Source organism: Suillus bovinus (genome assembly GCF_016758785.1).
Source record: "Suillus bovinus strain UH-Sbo-P2 chromosome Unknown EDB93scaffold_72, whole genome shotgun sequence".
In the NCBI taxonomy this organism is placed as follows: Eukaryota; Fungi; Basidiomycota; class Agaricomycetes; order Boletales; family Suillaceae; genus Suillus; species Suillus bovinus.
The window spans coordinates 189,552-201,144 of record NW_024542128.1 but is presented as its reverse complement, the minus strand read 5'-3'; the positions used below and the strand labels follow the sequence as shown (position 1 = coordinate 201,144).

General features: G+C 43.8%; 4 protein-coding genes across 4 annotated transcripts; 3 read left to right on the top strand and 1 right to left on the bottom strand.

Moving 5' to 3' along the window:
- Positions 1-1,979: 1,979 nt before the first annotated feature.
- On the top strand, positions 1,980-4,343 carry EDB93DRAFT_1107202 (uncharacterized protein; the record flags this gene model as incomplete). The annotated part of the gene is made up of 8 exons (XM_041447694.1): positions 1,980-2,169; positions 2,305-2,344; positions 2,396-2,607; positions 2,684-2,846; positions 2,978-3,467; positions 3,501-3,671; positions 3,732-3,831; positions 3,856-4,343. 8 exons carry the CDS (start codon positions 1,980-1,982, stop codon positions 4,341-4,343), a joined length of 1,854 nt encoding a protein of 617 aa, XP_041303679.1.
- Positions 4,344-6,257: 1,914 nt separating this feature from the next.
- EDB93DRAFT_1254373 (uncharacterized protein) lies at positions 6,258-6,800 on the top strand (the record flags this gene model as incomplete). The annotated part of the gene is made up of 3 exons (XM_041453601.1): positions 6,258-6,497; positions 6,565-6,647; positions 6,704-6,800. The coding sequence occupies 3 exons, from the start codon at positions 6,258-6,260 to the stop codon at positions 6,798-6,800; spliced, it is 420 nt and encodes a 139-aa protein (XP_041303678.1).
- A 1,182-nt stretch (positions 6,801-7,982) lies between these two features.
- Positions 7,983-8,322, top strand: EDB93DRAFT_1092487 (uncharacterized protein; the record flags this gene model as incomplete). The annotated part of the gene is made up of 2 exons (XM_041446435.1): positions 7,983-8,104; positions 8,154-8,322. Coding segments are annotated over 2 exons (291 nt in total), but the record flags the coding sequence as incomplete, so codon positions are not given.
- Positions 8,323-10,213: 1,891 nt separating this feature from the next.
- On the bottom strand, positions 10,214-10,815 carry EDB93DRAFT_1305682 (uncharacterized protein; the record flags this gene model as incomplete). The annotated part of the gene is made up of 4 exons (XM_041454748.1): positions 10,214-10,243; positions 10,296-10,409; positions 10,463-10,508; positions 10,564-10,815. Coding segments are annotated over 4 exons (442 nt in total), but the record flags the coding sequence as incomplete, so codon positions are not given.
- Between the last annotated feature and the right edge of the window lie 778 nt (positions 10,816-11,593).

The window sequence follows — 11,593 nt, the reverse complement described above, 5'->3', positions numbered from 1 at the left end:
ACCAAAGTTTGTAAGATGTGTGGTATCTGACCACATCATAAGGGAGGCAACAATATGTTCAAGGTTGTTGTCAGCTTCCCTACTGGTAAGATTCTGAGAAAGTGGGGGATGAGTATGCCTCAGAATACACATTGACAGTGCGTTCCTCTGACACCTTTCATTGCTGTTGGAAGGGTGTCATATGAAAGGTGGTGGCAACACTATTCTGAGAGACCGACATGATGACATCAGTGAGTGAGCAGTGGTAAACACCTGGTATCTTGAGCACAGGTGCATCATCTTCTGATCCCCACTTCATCTTCTATTTCGGTAGGCGGATTTGGACCATAGACTTGTGCCAGCCATTTTCAGTGCAGAAGGGGTTATATGAATCCTTGAGATAGGCACTGATGAGCCACTTCTCATGTATGTCATCATAAATCTATACATCCTCTCTCTTGTACTCATTATCGTCAAGGAAGTTTCTTGTGAGTCGTTTCATCTTTGCATTTGACTTGGAAAACTCTAGAGTACTGCCAGTACATGAGGAGCCCCACTGTCAGGCTACTGAAGGCAGAGAAAAGTTTGTTAGGCCCAATCTCTGAAGAAGGAAGTCCAGTAGTAATATGAGAACTTCCGACACTAGGATCACAATCCAGGGTAGGAGCATCAACTGCTGCATCAAGACCGACATCTCCCTTTGGTATCAGGGTAGGACATGCAGAGTAGATACAGAAAAGATCCATCACATTGGGGGCTGTTTGGTATGGAACAAGGGAGGGCTGATGAGGGATGACTTCAGAGGCAGGACTATCTGGTGCCTATGCTTGTTCAGGCTAGACATAGCTGGTAGGTTGTTTTGAGGGTCATCCACGCTCCTGACAATTGGCTAGGGGCATGTGAGCAAGGTGAGTTGCTGAGCCTGGGATATAGTCAATATACTGTGCAGGCATCAATATTTGCTGCCCAGAATGGGCAGAGACAACAGCAGGTGCATCTGGGGTAGGAGCTGGAGGTTCCAGTTCTGTAATATATCCCGAGGGTCCAGCAACATCACTATACTATACAATTATCATATCAGCATAATATAACTTGAGTAGATCAAAAAAAAATCACCTCGGCATTGACATGGTCATCACCCAGGTCCATATATACATCAGCTTCAGGAGAGGTATTCCTTTCCCTGTGTTCCAGAGACCTAGTCTCATCTCAAGTTCTCTTCTTCCAGCACTTTTTATATCCCTTGTCGAGGCAATGTTGACTCTTGTAGACATTAGCATTGAGGAGCTTGTCAGCTTCACACCGAGCCTCATGACCGCTCAAGCGCTTTTGGGATGTGAACACCTTCCTGCACCCTAAACAGATGAAGTCTTCCATATAGATAGGTAAACCGCAGATACATTCTACTGGACTCGAATGTCTATTCATAGGTTCTGAATTAGTTTACTTCATTCCAGATTCATGTAGAGTGGGGAATACTATACCATCCTTAGTGGATTATCACCAACTCTGGTAGATAAGCTCCAGATGCATGTGGTGATCCACCATAATGCAAGGCATTTCACAGGTGACACTGCAATAACATTTGTTTAGAAATTCAAACATCTGATATTATACAGCGTGTTGGAGTGGGGCACCCCCTAGTCAGGGGGTTGCAGAGGCAGGGGTTTTCCAGAGGTTCAAGTAGCTTAGTCAGTTCAGGTGTGTCAGTTAGGGCATGGCAGTGGACAGTGACTCTATCCATTCGAGTGCTGAGCATATTCATCTAGGTTGGAGCTGCTGCTCCATTGTGGTGAGAGAGTGGGATTTGGTCTTCGCATTAGCGTATATCTGCTTCCATATCAGAATTCTCAGACTTCATTAAACTGGTTCAAAAAACAATGATTGGTCAATACAATGTTACAGAACCAAAAATGTCAATGACCAAACATCAATGAACACGTGTAGAACACATTCTGACACTATTGTCTTGGAAAGGATGATAAGAAAAAACAACAAAAATGCCCCCAAAAGCAATTGAGAGACCCAAAAGGACAATTTATCTCAAAAAAAGCCTAACTAGCCTTTCTGACATCTCTTCCACAAACACATCAACTGAATCTTCCCTACTAGACACACCAGAACTCAGAATCAACAAGATAGAAGAACATATTCTAGACCAGGAGAATTCAGAGTACGAGTTCCAACGAAGTTCGCCAGCAACTAGAACAGACTGATGAAGAAGATCAAGAGTCATTAGTAGGAGTACCAAGACCAGATGATAGCATACTTCCCACCTTCAATGATCAACCATCACAAATGCTCATCGCAGTCATATAATTGCAGAACCCAATCGTATCGTGGCCAGTCCTGCCCATGACACCAAGTAAGACCTTCCTAAAACCCATTGCGGCCAAAGCAACCTCACAACTACCAGCCAAACCATCACCAAAGACAAGGAAGATGCCAGGAACAACACCCCAGGTTGGTTCCATGGCAAAGCCAATGAAAATGTGCAGAACTTCCTGCGTGAAGTTGATCGGTACATCATGCTTAACAAGCTAAAAACTGAACAAGGGAAGATCACAGTGTTCAGTACTCTCTTATTGTCAGGATCAATCTCAGACACCTGGTGGAACAAGTTAGACAGTGCGCACAAGAACACATGGATGGATGTAAGAACAGCTCGTATGAAACCACATTAACGACATAACCCATCATCCAGACACCACAGCAGGACAAGCAGCATATGACAACCAACTCAAGCAATGGTTGGCAACAAATGGGCAAACAAGACGAGTCACCGAGAATACCCAATTCCCACTTCGTCCAGGCAATGCTATGATATGCTCAGGGGAGTGTTTCAAATGCAGCGCACATGGACACATGTCAGTGGACTGCCGAGTCCCAGAAGCATCGCAGCTACCATTCCAGGAGAAAATCTGGCGTAGCTTAGCAGCAAGAGCCCTAGGGAACTTTAACCGGATGAATGCCACACAGATCAATGTAGTGTTTGAAGAAGAATATGTGCAGTGGGACCAGGGAAAAGGATCAGGGTCGTCAGTGTAGAGGGACACCAGACGACCCGCATAGATAAAGTACCTCAGCTGCTGGAACCACCAGTCCTCGTATGTGAAGAGGCAACATATGAGGACTATCATCAAGGCCCCGTCGAAACAATCATAGACAGAGAACCATGCAGTGTATCAGCATTAGATGATCAATGTAATGTCAGTGACTTGTATTCAACGGCAGAAGAAAAAGACAACAAGCAATGGTACCTACCATTCCTGCAGTATACTTCGTTCCTAGGTCCACAAGGCAAAGTTGTCAGAGTCAAAGCATTATTCAATGAAGGAGCAATGATGAGCATTATGTGCTCATCGGTGTTCAACAATGTCAAGCATAGACTATGGAATTGGACTCCATCAACAAAGCGTCTTTGTATGGTGAACGGAGCAATAGTTCAATTGGAAGCTATGTGGAAGGGAGAAGTGGTCATAGGAGGAGTATGAATGCACGGAGAATTTGAAGTATTGCAGAGCGGAGGAGGCTGGAAGTTTCTATTTGGGAAACCGCTACTCCAGGCATTCAAAGCAGTCCACAATTATGAGGTTGATGAAGTTCAAGTCACAGGTACCAGGACACTGTACAACCAGATGCAAGTAATAAAAGCAAGCATCACAGAGGTTGAGAACGATGAAGAAACTCAGGTTCGCAGAATAACAAAGGACACTCCTATTTGCATAATGATCAATGAAGAACCCACCCAGTCGAATGAACCTGATAATCTCCTGAAGGAAGTCCCCACAGATTTCTTAGCAAATGACAAGGCAATATTCATGCGACTCACGAACCCACATAACCCACTGCGTATGTCATGGATTGCAAAATGAGTCCAATATGGGCAGGATCTCACACTGGAAGAACTAGAACAGGTGAAGGCGCTCGTCACGGAGTATGCGGACATCTTCACATGTTCATTAGGAGAAGTATTACTAGTGCCCGGAGCAGTACATCTTTTGAACATACCTGATGGAACAACATTCAATCTCCGAGTACACCAATGGCCACTCACTCCCCCACAGACACAGTTCCTACATGGCAAGATTGACAAAATGCTCGAAGTGGATATCATAGAATACACACCCCCAAAGGCAGTCAAATGCTGTGCAAACATGATACTGGCAAAGAAAGTGTATGAACAAGAAGGGATGATATTAGAAGAGTTGCAGTACACAGTCAACGAACAATGCTCACAAAATGGCCAGCCACCAGCCTTCATGTTACCAGAATGCGAAGTCCCAGAAGAACCAGCAAGGGAGAGCAGCACTCTGAAACCGCAAAAATGGAGAATTTGTCAAAACTTCAATGAAGTCAACTGAGTCATGATGATCGCACCAATGCCCCAAGGAGATATCAGAGCCAAGCAGCTAAGGCTCAGTGGACACAGGTACATATCAGTCTTTGACTTCGCATCCGGCTTCTATGCAGTTGAAGTTCCAGAGGAGTCAAGACCATACATGATGTTTTGCATCCAAGGAAGAGGATATTTTTGGTATAAGAGAATGCCCATGGGTCTGACAGGTGCTCCGTCAACATTTTTTGAAATGACAGCTAACAACCTACATGACATACTAGCAGATAGTACCATGGAACTATTCGTTGATGACGGAGGATGTGCAGCAAACACTTTTCGGAAAATGATGGACAAACTCAAACAAATCTTCCAAAGGTGTTGTGAACACAGTATCTCACTTTCACCAACAAAGTGCCACTTATTCATGACAGAGACAATATTTGCTGGAGCCACAGTAGGCCCTGAAGGAGTACAACCAGACTTAGCCAAACTTACTGTGGTAGTCAATTTGGAGCAACCACCAGATGCACTCAACCTGGAGTCATTCTTAGGACTAACCAGCTATTTTAGGGACCTAATCCAAAGCTATTCATTGCAGGACAGTGTGTTAGAAGTGCTTGGGGTCTTAGTGAGAGAGGAACACTGTGCATGAGCATCATGTCGAGAGTGCTTGGGGTTCTCCAGTCGTGCAAAGTTTCACTTGGGGTGAGTGCAAGGGCATCAGCCTTTGCAGGATGCCTTGTGAGCATCCTGATGCACCAAGCACCCATTGACCCCCGCATGAGGCCTCGATGCAGACTGAGGGAGATACTGAGACCCAAGGGCGGGTGAGATCATGCACATAATTCAAAGACAACCTATAATAAAAGATACAATTAGCATAAAACAAATTTTGAGCCTTCCCAGGGTCCCCTTGGTGCTCAGGACCAAGCCTCACAAGTTAACAGCACACGTTCATGGGTCAGCACCTGAGCAGCTGACAGTGTCCACATAGTGTGGAGCTGTGCGTAATGCATGTATCAGTGGCAGGTGTCAGACGCCCAGTGGTACTAACTGGAGAAGCAAGAAGAACAAGTTTGAAATTCTGGTTTGAACATCACATGATCTTTCAAAGTCAGCCAGCAAATACCAGTAATGCAAAGAGACGCAATTACGTGTTTTTCATAGTCATTTTTATCTGATACTAATTGTTTTTATAATTGTATACTACTATGTCAACCTCTATCCTTGTTAATAGTACCGACCAGGTCATTATCCATGACAATGTCATTGTCATGGATATTGAGAACCTCCTAACTGGCTGGCCAACTTACAAGATTAAGTTTATGCTGTAAAGAGTAAATCTCCACTGGGCTCAGCAGAAATTGTACTACCTAGTCAACAATTATTTAGATAGATCTTAGCACAACCTATGCTGCTGTACTTGCAGAGCAAGTGTGTTTGATCCTAAAAGGGATTGCTAATTGGTATTAGTAGTAAAATGTGTCAGTAATGCAAATAACAAAATGTCTGAAGCTGCAAAATGATGTCCGAAGGTAATCTGATGATGTCTGAGGGTACTTATCCAATGTCCAAAGCCAAAGTGCGATGTCCGAGATTTCGGACTTTCAGACTTCACAATAATAGGTCGGAAACTTTATAACGAGTGTTGGATTGTGAGCGGTATGCGCTAGTATAACAAGTAACAGAGTATGACGGTGAACGAATGGTAATATTTTGCAATGCAACTAAGAACTATGAGAATATTCTGGGTGATCCACAGAGTCGGGAAACGGCTCCTAACTACTGGATGATAATTGCTACAGGTCACTACAGAGTATTTAAGTAAGTACATAGAAATCTGAAATACTATAGGCGAAGATAGTAGCAATATATTTCGGGTCCTATGTCCTATGTAATAAGACACAAGGTGCTGCAGACATGTAATAATGTGGTCCCAATGTCAGAAAATGTGCACGGGAATAACTATGCACCTAGTGAGGCTAGTTTGGAAGGACAGGACACAGGATGGACAAGTGCACATGAAGTGCGATCAGCCGATGCAATGTCCAAAAGTCCAATGCAGAGTGGCTCAGACATGTGCGCGTATGTTTCAGGTGTTGACGTGAATATGAAAACCCATGGTTCCGAGCCCAGTGCCGTGACCATCATTACAACGCCCAAGAACCCAGGCCCATTGGTGAGTGATCTCAATCTTTTTATATTACTTACTGACTTGGATTTAAAAACTTATCATCTGGCTCAAGGATCCTGTCAAAATGGTCATCATTGAGGAATCTACCGATAGCGAGGCAGAGTTGCTGATTTCAGGCAATCACAAAAGGAAAAGGTGAGTTTCTCTTGATTCCGATCCTCTCACAAATAGATTTCCAACTTTATGTACAGAACCTTACCGACTGCTTGCAAGAGCAAGAAGAGTTTCTCAGCCAATACCATCAAGATCGCAGATGATCTTGCAGGCCTCAAGATCACTTCTGGATAAGCTTTTCTAATATTTACTTGATCATCACACTGACAAATTTTGATTTACAGTAATAACACTGTCAAGGCAAGACCTGTGCGCTTAGTGGGAGCCCACAAAAATCCTCCACCACCCAAACCCATATTTGACAGCAGCAACTGTTGGCCACCATGCCACCATCACCACTGTTTCAGGGATGTGGAAGATAAGGATTCCATTGAAATTTTTGAGCATTTGCAAGCTCTGCCTGCTGCTGTTGCTGCAGACTTAACTTAGATTACATTTTTCTGTGCCATTCCTTTTGCTCTCACATTGCTCTCTTATCTTGCACTCTGTATACTTTATAATTGTAGAATTAATTGTATTTCTTGTCGCGCCTGATAACATGTTAACAGAACCAAATAGAACATGATAACACGTGAATGCCCTACACTACCTCTCAACTCTGACTACTAAACTACTATGGCACATTGCAGGCGATCTCAAAGTCTTTCTGAATCCGAAAAATCAGAATTCTCTTCAAGTGATTCAGAAGATTCACAACACTCTCCAAGTCCAACACACAAGAATTCGAAAAAATGCACTCAGTCAGGTAGATCTGTTCAAGGAAAAACAAAGTACATTATATGTTGTATTCTTTTGATGCTTACATTACTTCTAATATTACAGGAAATTGAAGGTAACTAAGGACATCAACAACAATATAGATGAAGAGTATTTCACTGCTGCGTGTGCCATGGCACACTGCTATGACCTGTTTTGCAAGGTCGAGAAGCTCATCAAGATTGGGTGTCTTTGCAGCAAGACAAGGCTACTGATAGGGGAGATTTAGAGGAAGATGAGGCCAACAAGATGTCTTGCAAAAAGAGGCTTGAGGGCCTGTAAGTTTGTTTTATTGCTAGGCTGTATATCACTAATCTACTGTTTTAGTTCTACTTATGTACGTGATCGTTACAAACACGACTATCAGCAGCTCTTTCAACTCACTCCCGGCTTGCGAGCACTCATCAATGACAAGAGCAAGTCAAAGCAACTTGCTAGAATTGCACAAAATGTCAGTTTATACTGCATATATGTGCACTTATGATTTACTAACACATCATAAAGATGAACAGTATTATCAGTGCGACACGGTCTGATGACTCAACCCATCTGAAGTCTTAAATTGGTCACTATGTGGCTCCCTCGTCGGCCAAGGAACCTTTGAACCCACCTGTCAATAATGGTACCTCATCTAGGTCGCACATGGGTGTTAATCACCCCATTTTGGCTTCATTTCTGTGTCCCATAATGGCAATCAAAGAATACTACAAGGATCCTGCAGAGTAAGTGGTGTTTTGTGCTTGTCTTCTATACTGAGGTTCTGTATTCTAGAATGCAAAAAAAATTGGCAAGCGGACAGATCTTGATGTCCACAACTGATTTCCCTGCATATCTCTGGGAGGGAACTCCACTGGGGGAAAGGTACAATGACAATTCAATGACTGATGGACTTTTTAAAGGGTATTTTCTCATCTGCGTGAGTTTTCAACCATATACTTAATGTATCAATATCATACACTCACTGTATATATCAGATTATGTGTCATATATTCACAGGACCATCTACTGCCTTAGGTGAAGACTCACGTGCAACATGTTCCTGCAATGCTTCATTGCATGACATGACCATGGTCCATCATACATCCCCATGGAAGAAAGGCACTCCACCCATTGTGCTCATTCTCTGACTCCACCTTGTCATATGTCTCTGTGAAAGAAAGGCCCTGCTCTCCCCTTTTCACCTGGACTAAGTGATTTGACACAGGAGGATGAAATTGAGGAACTCGAAGTCAGCACCAGTAAGAAAGGGAAGTCAGCTGGGAAGAAAGCCAAGGTCACAGCCAAGGCTGCGGGGAAAAGGAAACATGTTGTGGAATCAGATAATGAGCAGTCATCTGAACATGCTAGACATCCCAAACAGCAAACAAGCCAGAAATAGATGTTTTCTTCCAAGGTATGTCTCTGTTATATTATAGACTGTGACTGACATTGATTTCTGCTTTGATTGACAGTATTCTGGTGTTCTCAACTCACATTGCTGTCATTTTTTCTCACCTCCATGCTTTCATTTTTGTACTCTCTTGTCCTGGTCCCTCACAACACATTGCTCTCTACCTACTGATGAAGTTGACCATTTGTACTCATGCTTCCCAGCTGTCTAGTGTACTTTACAGATACCTACATGTATCTGGATACCTATAATTCAAGTTTCCCTATATTCTGTCGCATAGCAATACTTTGTACTCTCATTACTGCATACAATACTATGCAATGTCTTCTCTATCTGGTTGACTGTTGATGTCCGACAATGTCTGAAATAACTATATGAAACACTAAGTGGCATCCTCATCTATGACACACAAGCACTCATCCATCGGATTTTTCAGTTCCCTAGTATTGCAAGATATACTGGGCCCTGGACCCGACACTGCTGACATTGTAGGCACTGAAAACATAACCATATATTGCCATGTCTTGGTCATGCAATTTTTGTGATGTATGGGCCAGCCTAGCTTGTTTTTTCGAAAGCAGAGGATAACTTTGAAGGCAAACATATAGTATGATACCAATTGTCATGTCATCCGAGTCTTCATGATGGCTACTAGCAAGCCACATCAGATGTTGAGAAGGCAGATACTGTCACAAATTTCCTAGAGTTGGCATTGCAATGACTCAGAGCAATGGTCACAGTCACTGAGGATGCACATCAGGGTTATCAATATTTAGGAGATGTTTCTATGTTGTAGCAAATGTGAAGAAAATATTTGAAATTTAAACTGACATAAAGATGGAGACATAACTTCAAACTTTTGTAATGTTTTGGATGACATACAAAATTTCAAGCATTGGCAACCATATTCCCACCGACTATATGTCAATAATAATAAGCAATTTAATCTAATTTTCTGCGTGTGCTCAAATTTTAATTTTAATTCAGACTTTAAACGGCAGACAAAACATGAAATTTGGGACATGACCATATGACTGCTTATTTAGGAAGTTTTGTCTGACAATTAAGACACCCTGAAAATTTGAAGTTTACACCGGTGTAGTGCTGCTGCAGTTTGGTTCTGAACCTCGGTTCGAACCTGAACCTTTCCGAACTGGACTCAAGGTCCGGTCACAGGTCCGGCATGGCCCCTGGACCGAACCTTAAGTCCAGTTCGGGGTTCGGAGCTAACCAGAACCAGTTCGGACGTGTTCGAACCCCACCAAAACCACCATCTGTCAGCACCTACACTACCTCAATTTTGCTGCTGCTGTTGCAAGTCCCCGACTCCTATTGGCTCATAGTTTTGTCTCAAGGTACGTTGCACATGTAGACTCGACTCTGGATGGGGGACTGACATGTTCTCAGAGTTTGCTGTGCAGGAAGCTCGTCGTAGTGTTTTTGGCTTTCTTTCCTAATACCGACAATGCACCTATAGAAACGGTATTATTATCCAAAACAAAAGAACAAAGGACCGTACATACTGATGATCCTCCTGCCATGCCCCTGCTTGATCATACTTTGCACTGCAGCACGCAAGCAGAGAAACGTCCCACGCACATTGGTGTTGAAGACCTCATCAAAATCGACGAGGGTAGCTATTGGGATACGATGACATCATGGAAACAGACCAAATATATGATTGGCTTACAGTCAACCACAGGCTTAACAACGATTTGTCCGGCATTCACTACCATCTAGAATACCATCCGTCAGACAGTTTGGTAGGTGGACAGCCCACGAGACACGTACAACGTCCAAACTGTTGAACTCTTGCTCTGTAGCCTGCACCATGCGCTGGACCTCCTCCTCTTGTGAAATATCACACTCCAAAACGAGACACCGCCTCCCTTTTGCCCTTACCTCATCTGCAATGCCGTCAAGATTCATGCACTGTGATTTCAAGTCAGCGATGGCAATGTCCAGTCCGTCCTCTGCGAGCTGCAGTGTAATAGCGCATCCAATGCCCTGGGCTGCGCCAGTGATTGTTACAACTTGGATGGTATCTGTTGGCGACGCTCAAACAGAGCGTGTGTTGTCAATGGTCGAGGACGTCCTTGGGCTAGCCCAAGGTTAGGGGTCTTACTTGGCGAGTTTCGGCAAGTAAGATTTGACGCCTATGTCCAAATCGGGTAGCTTATGTCAAGCGGGTGCGAGACGATAAGCTATATCGGCCTGGGCTTATGACACCCGAAGGTTAATCGTAAGATCATCGTTAATTAGAAGGACAGAAGTCCGACTAGTTAACAGGGGCTTTGCTTGTCGACGAAGTCGATGAGCAAAGATCGAGACTATAGGCTTATCCGCGAAGAGCAGATAAGAAGATAGAATATAGACTGCTGGCTAGGCAGAAAGGATCACTCTGGTGAGAGTAGGAAGTCAAGAACCAAGTAGATTCAAGTTAGGGAATATAGTACATGGTAGCGAGTTTATATAGAGGACAGGAGACGTATTAGTGGGTGATAACTCGTACTACCGGGAGAGGCAATCGGTAAAGGGTATAACCATAACAGGACGGCACGTTCGATCGAGGTAGAACGTGCTAGATAAGAAAGTGAGTCAAAGGTCGAAATAAGAAGTGAAACACGCAGGGGCACGATCGTGCAGCTGCGGATCTAAGTATAAGTCGCATGTGCGACTGCGCACCGAGTCAGAGATCAAGAAAGGGAAAAGGGCAAAGGGGATGCGTCGTGCATCAGATCATAGGTTACCGTCTGGACGGTTAAGGGCAAAGGGACTGTCCACAGGATCAGTCAGGTGGTGGAACGGAGCATGGGTATGC